The 13,388-nt window shown below is 40.5% G+C and overlaps 1 protein-coding gene across 6 annotated transcripts in view; it reads right to left on the bottom strand.

Annotated features, from left to right (window-relative positions):
- The window catches only part of GAPVD1 (GTPase activating protein and VPS9 domains 1), an 81,350-nt gene that overhangs the window by 11,162 nt on the left and 56,800 nt on the right, over positions 1 to 13,388 (bottom strand). For 3 of the 6 annotated variants that reach the window (XM_064578921.1, XM_064578917.1, XM_064578918.1), the window contains exons 14-21: positions 10,089 to 10,166; positions 9,593 to 9,963; positions 8,514 to 8,601; positions 7,434 to 7,514; positions 3,935 to 4,057; positions 2,166 to 2,295; positions 1,036 to 1,145; positions 591 to 750 (exon numbers count right to left, since the gene is read on the bottom strand). In XM_064578921.1, coding sequence (XP_064434991.1) covers positions 591 to 750; positions 1,036 to 1,145; positions 2,166 to 2,295; positions 3,935 to 4,057; positions 7,434 to 7,514; positions 8,514 to 8,601; positions 9,593 to 9,963; positions 10,089 to 10,166 — 1,141 coding nt within the window. Of the gene's footprint in view, positions 1 to 590; positions 751 to 1,035; positions 1,146 to 2,165; positions 2,296 to 3,934; positions 4,058 to 7,433; positions 7,515 to 8,513; positions 8,676 to 9,592; positions 9,964 to 10,088; positions 10,167 to 13,388 lie in introns of those variants that run through there. The other 3 variants (XM_064578919.1, XM_064578920.1, XM_064578922.1) reach the window with 2 other exon arrangements.

The following is a 13,388-nucleotide window of genomic DNA, read 5'->3' as shown; positions in this document are numbered from 1 at the left end:
GCCCATGGTCTCCATGCTGTAAGACCTCACACCTCACAGGAAACTGATTGCTACAGAAGACTAAAACAACAAAATACAGGTTAATATACCACTAGATCATTAAACATATCAGCGATTATCTGCTTATAGTCTAATTGTAACAATCCTTAGAGCGCCCATCCCCTAAGCCTGGGGGCCTGGTCATCTCCCAAGACTCTCCCTGACGCTCTTCTCCTGAACTGTTAGCAAAGGGCGGCAGCAGACGGAGGGCAGCAATTTTTAGGCCTACACCTGCTTCCCTGTTGCAGGGAAGTCGTTTTTCTGGCCACCCCCAAGAAAAGGAGTAGGATAGGATATCCTAGTTATCCTGGCCTCACCTCTGCTAACACTGCTTCAGTGCAAAGCTGAAGGACAGTGCACTTCTCTGTTAGTGAGAGCTGCTCATTTACAACTACATTTCCAGATAAATATCCAAATGTGTTCCTTGGAAATCTACATCCAGATAAACACAGCCCAGCATGTTGCAGTAAGCCTAGATTCACTTGTGAAATCAAGACAGGGAAGAAGATCCTTGACGCCGGGTGACAGGTGCAGGAGGCTGGGGTAAATACCTGTAGTCCTCGGCAATAGAGGCCAGCAGTTTCCTGCAAGTTCTGTTATCAAAGTGGCACACGCAACGCATTGTTTCTTGAAGCTGAGCCATTAAGTTCTTATCTTGTAAATTAATTGCTTCAGCTATTTGAACTTTTAAGAAGCATACAATTTCATTGTCTAAACAAAAAGAAAAAAGAGAGAGAGAGAGAGAATTCTGTTATTGTCGAGAATTTCCTCTGCATGCCATCCCTCAGCCTTTGGGATGTCAGTTCTGCTCAACCACGGATCAGCAGAATTAAGCTGCACTGCCACTCACTTTAATGAAGCATCAGGAATCAAAGTGCCCTTACCTGGTGCTAATACAAATATACTAATGGAAACATATGGAATTGCTACATAGCTTACACAGGTGTGTACGAGCAGTTTCACATGGTTCAACCCATAAATACAGGAAAAACTTACCCTCTGGGTCTGTGTGGTCCGGTAGACCATTCCTTGTTGAATGGGTTAGCACTGGGAAAGCAACAGAATCCGCAGAGCAAAGAGCGAGCCTCAGTTTCTTTTTTGCATCTCTGAAGAATGAGTCAAAAGTACATTAATTTCTTTTTTTTTTTTAAAGATTTTATTTATTGGAGAGAGAGAGGGAGAGAGAGAGAGCACAAGTGGAGGGAAGGGCAGAGGGAGAGGGAGAAGCAGACTCCCCTGCCGAGCAGGGAGCCCGATGCGGGGCTCGATCCCAGGACCACGGGATCACAACCCAAGCCGAAGGCAGCCACCCAACCGACTGACCCACCCAGACACCCCAAAAGTACAGTAATTTCTTTATGCAGATACGGTCACAGTTTATGAACACTCACTATATAAATTAATATGCTACCTCAGGACTCAAATGTTTCAAGCAGTCATAAAGAAAAGATAATTTTTAATTTATTGACACCTTACTTAAAGGAAGAGGCTTTCTAGTTACCCAAGGAACAAGGCTATAAAAATGCTCTGGGCAGGATCATTCTGTAAAGTCACCAGAATCAGTCAAACAACAAGTCCTTTGGACCCTGCAACATATACTGAGTCTCACAACGAACATTATGAGAATGAGAAAGGGGCATTATGCCAGGGTCAGCAGGGTCAGACGGAAGTTACCAGAACCATCTCAACACGCAAACCAAGAATGCCCTCCACCACATCTCTTGAGAAAGGCTGATCCTGCCACAGGACGAGCTCACCACTTGACAAGAAGCCCTTCCGATTGCTCTACTGCTTGAAACTGCAGCCGACCCTGCCATCCGTTCAGTCTCCCCCAGCATTTCCCACGTGGCCGGGGAGCTTGGTGTGGGCAAAGGGACTGCCACTTGTGTCATTTAAAGGACTGACATGGCCCCTGTGAGCACATGTGGTTGGTTTTTCACCCCTGAATTAAAGCCTTTGATATATGGCATCCACAGCGAAGCAGTCTTTTCAGGAAATAGCATTTCGTTCTTATCTCTCTGCTCTATACATTTACTCGGTGGCTCAATGAATCATTTGACTTGAAGCAACTGCAGTGATGATGAAAAGTCCAAACCCACAAATCTGAAATCCTATCAAAGAAATACCTGTACGAGAAAGCAGAATCCTGAGGGTGGGCCGCCTGGCTCGCAGAGTCCGGGAGATCATCGGCCGAGATGTTCTGCAGCGTTTCCTCTCGAGGAGAGTCATGTGCACTCTCACCATCACCCATGACCTCTGCACAAACCCACCCAAGAGAGGATAAAAGCAGGTTAACCTGGAAGCATCTAGCACAAGGAGGTATTCGAGCTACTCGACCATAAATTAGCACTGTACTTTACAGAGTTGTTCAATGAAGCACTGAAGCATTATCTGTTAAGTCACAGACTTTCATTGCCTTTAATCAGAACTGCTGAACCACAGAACTAAGAGGGGTCTCAAAAATCATCTTACATAACACCCTCATGTTATAGTCATGGAATCCTGCCCAAGCAGAAAGTGGCTTGCTGGACAGCCCTCAGCTACCTGGTGGCTAAGGTGAACCCTGCCCTCAGCTCTCCAGGGCTCTTTACTAGAGCTTTTCCCACTGCCCAAGGATGAGCTGGGACAGATCTGTGGCTCCTGCAGCTGGTTTTATGTTTTCAGTTAACCAATTTAGAGAATATATTCATATATAAAATCAAAAGGAATAAAAACTCATACTATAATAAAGATACTGTGCTTACGTAGGACAACTATCTTTATTAGGAGATAATTTCAAATGCTTCAGGGAAAAAAAGGAAAAAATATACAGAGAGAAAATGCGGCAAAATGTTAACAGATAAAGTCCAGGTAGAAAGAATATGGACCTTCACTGTACTATTCAACTCTTCTGTCCTTTGAAACTTCTCAAAATAGTAAGTATGGGAAATCCGCCTCTACTTTGGCTTCCCCTTATGCTCCCTATGATTTCTCCCTGAGCCATCTCACATTACCAGTCAGATTCTTCCAGGGACACTCTGTGCACCACACAAGCACAAACACATGCAGTATGTAATTTATGCTTTTATATACATTTCTTTCCTCTTACTTTATATCTTAGGGATTATACCATATTTTTCTGACAGCTATTCAAAATAGCTATTAAAAAGCTACTTTTTAGGGGCACTTGGGTGGCTCAGTTGGTTAAGCAACTGCCTTCAGCTCAGGTCATGATCCTGGAGTCCCGGGATCGAGTCCTGCATTGGGCTCCCTGCTCAGCAGCGAGTCTGCTTCTCCCTCTGACCCTCCCCCCTCTCAGGTGCTCTCTCTTTCTCTCTCTCTCAAATAAATAAATAAAATCTCTAAAAAAAAAAAAAAAGTTACTTTTTATTGAGATCACTTTTCACTGTGATACCAAAGTTAGAACACTTGACCCATGAACAACACAGGTTTGAAATGCATGGGTCCACTTATACATGGATTTTTTTTTTAATTTTTAAGTAATTTCTACACTCAGTGTGGGGCTCGAACTCACAACCCCAAGATCAAGAATCACATGCTCTTCTGACTGAGCCAACCAGGCACTCCCAAGTGCATTTTTTTTTCAGTACATACATACAGTGCTGTGAATGTATTCTCTCATGATTTTCTTAAGAATATTGTCTTTTCTCTAGCTTACTTTATTGTAAGAATACAGTATATAATACATAAACATGCAAAATATGCTTAATTGACTATGTTGTTAAGGCTGCCAGTCAACAGGAGGCTATCAGTCGTTTTGGGGGAGTCAAAAGTCACATATAAATTTTTAACTATGTGGGACGTTGGTGTTCCTACCCACCCACCCCACACACACCCCCACACCCCACACGTTGTGCAGGGTCAACTGTATTCAAATCTTTATCATGATGATCACCTGTACTTTCATAGTTTGCCATTGCTCCTTCACTGGGGCTGGTTCGCTTAATGGCATTCCTGTATTTGTCCAGAATATCCTCAGCAACCTGAGCTTGTGCACTGAGTCTAGGGCTGGGATCATCTGCAGGGGAAAGGAGAGTAGAGAGTTAGCTCCCCTTGGTTTGTAGCAATTCTGATGTTAGTATGATACCAGTAGCATAATCCCAAAGGCGGATTAGGAGGTAAGACTTAAAAAGAGCACATATCTCAATGTTAAGAGGCACCATGCAGCTGCCTGCTCATCCCATTTCTCGGTCTGAGAGCCTTGCCCAAGCACGAAATTGGGAGGACTGGCTCCATTTTCTCATCACTGCCAAAATTCTGCATGACAGTGTCGGGAAGTTCAGTGCAAACTACATGGATGATGGGTTTCTAAAGCGCTTCCACTCAAGTTACTGTTATTAGCAGTTCACGCTAACAGAACTTCCAACAGTGCATCTTTATATGCAGATTCATGTATTCAGACATCTCCATGCTGAAGGAGGGGAAAAAGTATCAAATTTAGAATTAAACCCTTTTAAATAGTAAAAAATGCCTTCCTCCACTCTTCCTGTATGACTCTCTGCTCCACATCTGAAAACTTCAGGTATCAATATTCTGTCTTCCTGAATCACCACGACAGTGCAGCTGCTGGAAGAGTGCACTCTGGTGCCTGCAATGGTGTCAGAGGCCCTCCGAGAGACTCTAGCCACTGCTGGAAAGTGCTGGAATTGTAGCCAGGGTACACGGAGAAAAAGCTGTTATCACCATCACAGACGTAGCACTGTTTACTGTCAGGACCATCATCCTGTCAGCAAAATCAGTGCATCACAATGTGTTCCTGAAGTCTAAGATGACACAGTCATCAAGGCAAAGAACTGCTACAGATCTATGGGACAAAATCAAGTTCTCTAGTGAAATGCAAACTCCTGAGGTAGATCTAGACCAAGGAGGTAACCATAAATGTCCACATTCTGGTAGAATCCCATTTTTCAAAAAGTCTAAAAACACATAAAAAGCACTAGATTTTATATGTGTGTGTGTGTTGACAGCAGCTAATAATAATAGCAGTAACATTTATTGAGCACTTACCACGTGCCAGGAACTGTGCTAAGCACCTTATATGAACGATCTCAATTAATTATCACAACAACCCTACAGGAGGTACTGTTACCACCTCCGTTTTATGGACGAGGAAATCAGGTACAGAGAGGTTCGGTAGTATGCTCATGGGCTCTTCTGTTTCCATGGGCAAAAAAATTTAGTATCCCCTGTCTCTGTAAAATTGCAGTAAACTGTAGAGTAAGAGGGTTTCCAAACTAATTTAATCTTTCTGCTTTAATGGTATTTGAATGCATGAGAAGAGAATCCTAATAAAATCTGATCTTCTTCAAAATGTAAACTGATAAACCTTTTATCATTACAAAATCTTTCTTTAGAGGGGAAGTACTTTTTTGCTATTGGTTTTGAGTGCTGTTGAGTGTTCTGAAAAAGGACCAATAAAATTTGGCTAACCATAGGGAAAGCCATATGTCGCTTATAACCTTTATTTCTATGCCATTAAGAACTTTATCCCAGGAAAGTAATGAAAACAAACAAAATATACTACATATACGAAGCTGTGAGCAATATTTTCACTGTAAAAAACTGGATACAATTCAAGTATCCAAAAGCAGGAGAACATTCACAATGCTATAAAATCATATGACAGATTATCTGCGAGCCAATACAAATTATTAAAACCAACCATGTCTATTAGAAACTGGAGAGGGTTTATGAAATAACATGTAGTAAAAGAAGAATACAAAGTTACACAATACTCTATTCAATCATGAAAAAGCCATGTACAAATATGGAAAGATTGGGAAAGAACATGAAAAAAAAAAAGGATAGTTAGGGTGACTGCATTATGGACAGACTGTTAAGAAATTTCCTTTCATATCATTTAAAAGCTGATTTAATGATAATTTTCAACAGGTCATTAATTAGGACCGGGCAGAAATTTCTGCACTAGTAGGAAAACTAAATTGCTTGAATCAAACACAAAGAAAATGAAATACCTTATAAAAAAAAAAACAAAACACTTAACTTTACTTAGCTTCTAGATTAGGCACCAAGAACCAAGGAAAACGTTTGCCCAAAGACACAAGCAAAAAATAATTTATAACTTCTCCAGTTATTAATTCAACATTTTAAAAACATTAGATTTCATTAAGAGTATTTCATTCCATAAACACTGGTGGTGGTCTAACACCAAGAACATGGTAAGAAAACATTAATATGTTTCCAACTCTTCTCAATCAGACTGTAGGCTCCTGTGATTTGACTGAATAACCACAACACTTAGCACAGTGCCTGGCATGAGTCAGATGTTCAACAAGTATTTGCTGACTGAGTAAGACAGGCCTGATGGCTCTCAGCAGAGAACCTTGGCCTGGACACATAGCTCCTGCTCTTCAAAACCCTTCATTCCAGGACAGTCACTGCACCAGATAAAGCAGGGATGTATGCTAGAGACCATGGAAATACATCCAAATACATGGAACCAGATACCAGAATGACATGCATTAAAATGGGATTCTACCTGTACTACGCTGAGCTACTTGAGGAGAATGTTCTTTGAAAACCTATACCATTTTTTAATAAAAATCTTCATTTTAATTTAGTAGGATAACATAGTTGAAAATCAAGATAAGAAAAAAAGAGGTGAGAAATTAATTTCTGGTCTAGATGCTCTACAGCCATCAGAAACAGTACAAAGCTATCAAACTCAAGGTGGGGTCATTAGCACTACTTCTCGAACTCATTCCTTTAAGGGTGCTCAATCATAATGTGCCAAACAGAAGCTGCAAAAACACAAATGCTGAATAAGGTAAGAATCCAATCCCCAGTTGTATTTTCCTTGGGTCAGATAGCAATGTTAAAATGATTCAAGCTGTAAAAAATTAGTAAAGTTTATAAATTTATGATACTGTTGGAACACTTTATCACAAAAAAAGGAAATGATTAGGTAGAACAGAATTTCACTGTGATCCTGAATAATCAAGAACTACAGATGGGAATAAATTTAGAATTCTATGATCAACGTTAGAGAAAGCTATTTGATCAGTGATCCAAAGATGTGGCATGCATCGCACTACAACCATCACACCACACTTTCCTAAAAGGCCCCATGTGGCATCGTCCCCCTGGGATGTCGCGTTGTAGGGCTGTGCCTAGAGGCTCAGCCTCAGCGGCCTCATCATACACAGAAGTTATGATAATGAGGATGAGGATGGCGGTGGCAGTCTGCAGGAAGAGCACACTGAGGTTCACTGCGGCCACGGCCTGGAAGCCACAGAACTATGAAGAACACACTCCCCACTGCACACACACAGACACACTCTTCTAAAAAGGCAGCGCTTATGACGCCCAGGAAACAGTGCTATGAAATATGTGCTCTGGGAATGAAGGAGCCAGGAAGTCCACGGTCTACAAACCTGTGAGTGTTGAGAATCTGTCAGGCCCCACATCATCTTTGTCTTTTTCTTGTTTTTCTTTCTTTCTAAATGGTATAGGAGCTGGAAATTAAATAAAGTCAGTAGCGTGACACATAACATACTGCACTACTCGGAAGACAGCAGTCATTTTGGAGTATTAACTGGTGGGCCAACATTTCTAAGTGGAAGGAAGGTGAAAAGTTTAAAAGCTAATATATCCTGAGTGTCCATGGATAATCATTCTTAAAACAGTGTTGAAGGTTCTTAAAGAAGCTTTCAGGATCTGCTTTGGGGTCATCTGTCACAGGAAGAATGATTTAACCCGAATCTGTTGGGACTAAATCAAAACCACTGCCTCTTAACCTTTGCTCGAAAACAACACATTCAAAGCTCTGAGCCTCAATCTGTCCTCATCAAGGAGGCTTGAGTACAGCTGAAAGCAGAGCTCCTCAGCTCCTGAGCGCCACGGTGCCGAGAAGAGGACTTCGGAAGACGTCCCTAGCCTTAACCCTGGATGATCTCTCCTTGCAGGAAGAGACACTTCTGCCAACTCAAATCTCAATATTTACTGCTACAATGCCAGGCTAGTCACCAAAAAAAAAAAACAAAAAAAACAATTTTATACAACTGCCTTCCAAAATAAACACTCACTAATATTCAGGATATAAACAGTCTCAACAAACATAAACATAAAAAGCTTAAGTTTACTCCAGGAATGTAAAGGATGAATTTTCAATGTTTAATTACCAATATCATCCCTTTTTCCTGCAATAATTATTAACAATACATATGTTAACAGTCCCACGTTTAACCCTGATGGCATATGATATTTAAACAACCGTGACCTGCCTGACTTCCACTTATGAAACCACTACCACTTCCTGCAAAGAACAAGAACTATCATTTCTAAAAGTCTGCCTTTAGCATTCACCTGAGTGAAACCATTTTCTATACCCTCCAAACGGCTAGAAACTTAGGCCCAGCAAGCCACACAGAGGAGCTGACATACTGGCTCTCTGAAAGAGATCTGGGGGCTTTGCTTCTTGTTGCTAATATAATTCTAATATTTTATAAAATTACCTTTAGGCATGGCAGAAACAAAACGTTTTCTCCACCAAGGTCTGTTCCTGTCTGATTTCTCATCATCGCTATCTTTGCGTTCTTCAGTCTGTAGAAAAAGTTTGATGCTTTATTTGGAGTTGGACAGCAGGATAAATTACTAGGAAAAGGATTTCAGTTTGTCTGTGAAATACAAAAACCACTCTTGTTTGTCTTAAAAGCAAAACTGTTCTTATTGCTGTACAGGCAACTTCTGAAACATGGAAGTATACCTTTTAAGCACCAGACTATGATCTGCTTGAGGGCAGGCACTATCTCATTACTGTTAGTAAACAAAAACCTTAATACAGAGCCTAGCACAGAGTAAGGCACTCAATAAATACTTTTGGAAGGAGTAAGCGCAATGCACATGAAGTCTAGAGGGGTAATGGAGATGACACAGGAGTAGTAATAATAAAACTGAGTATGGACTGTGTGCCAAATACCAAGTGTTAAGGATACATATTTTGGCATTTAAACCTCACAGTAGCCTTAGGAGATAAATACTACTAAATACTACTATTAAGCCCTTTTTATAGATGAGAAATAAGGGGCTAAAAAAGGTTATCTCCCTATCTTCCCCAAAGTTATATAGCCTGCATGTGGCATAGTTGGGACTCAAACCCAGATGCAAACAACTTCAAAGTTCATGTTTTGATTGCCAATTAAATTGAGTTATTAAAATCACATGTCAAAGAGCTGAGACTATAGTTCCTTTACCAGCCTATCAAGTGACCTTAGACAAATCATTTAATTTCTCATCTCGGAAGGAAACTGTGAGGTTTAAATGAAATGAGATACAAAATTGCTTGGAGGAAAGTTCAGAGTGTCATAAAAATGCAAAATACATGACTACAAAACCAGAATAGTACAGGTTTCCCATGGGTTACACTGTGGACAAACTAGACTGACAGATCATCTTTAATCATGACCGCTGTCCATCTTCACTCTCAAGATGTATATATACCATGTTAATTGCACATATCAAGAGAAACAAGCGGACAGAACACTAAAGCTGACCACAATTAGCAAAATTCTTCTAGATGGCCTGTGTCCCATACCTCTCCTCTTGAGGAGTCCTTACTCGGGGAGGAAGATGATGAATGAGGTGCAGCCACCAAAGAAGTAGCACCAATGGCTGCGGCTGGAGGGAGTTCTCGCTCTTCAATCCCTGGACGACGGTTCCAGCTGGGGTCACTCATAGGTCGCCGGACAGATGATACTATATCAGAGCTCCTGCTGCGAACTAATCTCTCAGGGTAAGAATGCCTTTGCTTGAATGCCTCCATTTCAGCTGGAGTCAAAACATGGGAACCAAAGTTTGGCAACCTGGCCTCATTTCCTCCCACAGCTCCTTCCAGGATTGGGGGATCTGGTGGTGGATGCGATGGCCTGGCATAGTGAACCTTTGGCCTTACCACTGCAGACGCCCCTGGAACACAGGGAAAAAAAAGTCTGCAACTGAGATACAACTGATCCAACAAAGGCATCAACATAGGGTTTTGGTTCTGTTCGTCTGCCCAGGGTTAAGTCAAAAAGCTCATTTGACTACTTTACCTTCATGTGAAGACAGTGGATCAAACATGGCAAGTAGAGACTCTGACTGAGAAGGAGGAGAGGTCAGTTGGTGGGCGCCTAAAACAAATGGGCAAACTGTAAGACCAGTCAGAACTCATCACTCAGTAAGAGTTTCTACACAGTGAAAAAGGTTCTAGCATTCTTCCACAGTATTCCTTTTCTTTTAAAGATTTATTATTTGATTCATATTTGAGAGAGAGTGCACACATGGGGGAAGGGGCAGAGGGAGAGAGAGAGAATCCCTAACAGACTCCGTACCCAGCACAAGCCCATACAGGGCTTGATCTCCTGACCCTGAGATCATGACCCACACTGAAATCAAGAGTCTGACGCTCAACCGACTGAGCCATCCAGGCACCCCAGTTTTCCTTTTCTGATCAATACAACTTGAGGGGCGTATCAGAAAAAAAGAGAATCTAATAAATATCATAATCTGATTACTTCAAATTCATGGTATGTTTTTATCTACATTTAAGTGGTATAGCAACCGCATGTTAATTACTTTTAATGGCCAAATTGCATTATAGTTAATGCAAGGAGTAGAGCCAAAAGATGTAAATCATCAAAATTTTCAGAATGTCACAGCTGGGGGCACCTGGGTGGCTCAGTCATTAAGCATCTGCCTTCGGCTCAGGACGTGATCCCAGGGTCCTGGGATCGAGCCCCGCATTGGGCTGCCTGCTTGGCGGGGAGCCTGCTTCTCCCTCTCCCACTCCCCCTGCTTGTGTTCCTGCTCTCGCTATCTCTCTCTGTCAAATAAATAAATAAAAAATAAAATCTTAAAAAAAAAAAAAAATGTCACAACTGCCCTGAGTCTCACCTTCCTTCCACCTATAAAAATAAGGGCAAAAAATAATATTAATAATAATAATAAGGGAAGGGGTGCTTGGGTGGCTCAGTCGGTTAAGTGTCTGCCTTTGGCTCAGGTCATGATCCCAGGGTCCTAGGAGCCCCGTGTCAAGCCTGCTTCTCCCCTCTCTCTGTCGCTACCCTTGCTTGTGCTCTTTCTCTCTCTCCAATAAAATCTTTAAAAAAATAAGGGCAATATATGTGCTATGGTGACAGCTGTGAATTGTGCAAGACTGTTGAATCACAGATCTGTACCTCTGAAACAAATAATACAGTATATGTTAAAAAAAAAAATAAGGGCAATATTACCTAGAAGGAATATAAATAAAAAGTTGTAAAATTTGAAATTCCTATCTCGGCAAACAACAATTTATAAAAGTACTCCTAAACAAAAATGAGTAATACTACATTACACCACAAAACAGATTCAAACTACTCTCAGCTATGGAGTAAAAATGACTCCTCTAAGCATATATCTACACAACCAAAATCAGAAATATTAAAACAGGTAAGTATGCAGAGGCTAAAACTTACAAATATATAAAAGAAACCTCTAGAGGTGCCTGGGTGGCCCAGTCAGTTAAGCATCTGACTCTTGATTTCAGCTAAGGTCATGATCTCAGGGTTGTGAGACTGAGCCCCACTTAAGATTTTCTCTCTCTCCCTTTGCCTCTCCCCTTACCCCCCCCACCGCCAGGGCTCGCTCGCTCTCTCTCAAAAAAAAGAAAGAAAGAAAAGAAACGGTTACTCTAAACTTTTTGAGTCTGAACTCTTTAATGTTAATGAATGACAGTACTTTGATTTTATGCTTTTTGATTTTTCTTTTGTTCTATACATTTACCTTCCTCTATTAAAATTATAAAAACAGTATATTATTATGAAAGACATCTTAGAATATCAGTTCTAAAATTTTGGTCTTAGGACACTTTTACATTCTTAAAAATCATTGCCCCAAAGAGCCTATATATGTTGGTTATACCTACTGACACTTACCATATCATAAATTAAAAATGAAAATATATATTTATATATTAATTCATTTAAACATATCTGTTAAATGATAATACAAATAACCCTTTTAAATGAAAAATAACTGTTTTCCAAAATAAAAAAATAACTGACACTGTTTTACATTTTTACAAATTCCTTTAATGTAAGTCTTAATAGAACAGAGCTGGATTCTCATATGAGCTTCTGCTTTCAATCTGTTCCAATACATATTTTGACTGAAGTATATAAAGCTGGCCTCAAACAGACATGTAGATGGAAAAGGGAAGATATTTTAACAGCCTTCTCAGATAATTGTGGACATTCTTCTATGATACGACACCAAATCTTGATTAGTAGTTTTTTAAAAGTTAGCTATAATTTGGAATCTAAAACCAAATCAATGAACTTTTACTGTGTTACATTAAAATTATTTGGTCTGTCTTCCACTTTAAATGATTTTTGTAACATCATGCATTGATTGGGCGCCTGGGTGGCTCAGTTGGTTGAGCGACTGCCTTCGGCTCAGGTCATGATCCTGGAGTCCCTGGATCGAGTCCCGCATCGGGCTCCCTGCTCGGCGAGGAGCCTGCTTCTCCCTCTAACCCTCCCCCATCTCATGTACTCTCTCTCTCTCTCTCATTCTCACTCTCTCAAATAAATAAATAAAATCTTTAAAAAAAAAAAAATCATGCATTGATCACCTGGAAAATACTGGTTCAATGAGATATGCAGATCTTCCACATGTTGACACATTTCAATATATAATATCAAAAAATCACATGCTCATCAGAAAAACCACCAATCTCATCAGAAAAGTCTTTAAATATCAGAAAGCTGTCAAGCTCATGAAGGTGGATACAAGTTTTCCGAAATTCTCATTTTTATCTGAAAGCCTGAATTTTATCACTGGCAACAAACTCTACTCTGTCGGTTGTTTTCCTTGAAGTGGTAAGCTCACTTTGTTAATTTTCAATAAATGCCTGCCAAATACCCAAATATGAATAACTACAGTTTGTCAGTCATTCTTTCAAGTAAAAATGGTGTGTCATGAAAAACAAACAAGAGAAGAAACAGCTAGTTAAGCTCACAGCTCCAATAACCAGCTAAGTGTTTTTCCTTGAGATACATCACCACCACGCATTAGGAGTATTTCCTATTTCTTCAGAATTTTGAACAGATGTGTCATTCAGGGTTGAGATGTAATTAAGTAACTTTTACTGCTTCATGAAAGATTTCTTTTTTAACTGCGAGAGAATATAGTGACTGCTAACTGTTCAGTGCCACTGCTTTGCTTCATGCTAAGGCCCACCCTGGCTAATTCACCCACCTTTGCTTATGCACCATCAGTGCAAATGTCAACATAGTAAAAAGGACAACCTTTTACTATTATGAAAACAGTTTTGACCTCATTACCCCTCACTCCCCAAAAGGGTCTTAAGG

The sequence above is a fragment of the Mirounga angustirostris genome, unplaced genomic scaffold (genome assembly GCF_029215605.1).
Source record: "Mirounga angustirostris isolate CCGP_5_RB_7025 unplaced genomic scaffold, mMirAng1.0.hap1 SCAF_15, whole genome shotgun sequence".
Lineage (NCBI taxonomy): Eukaryota > Metazoa > Chordata > Mammalia > Carnivora > Phocidae > Mirounga > Mirounga angustirostris.
Note: the sequence above shows the minus strand (reverse complement) of the source record. Positions and strands in the feature narration are given on the sequence as shown.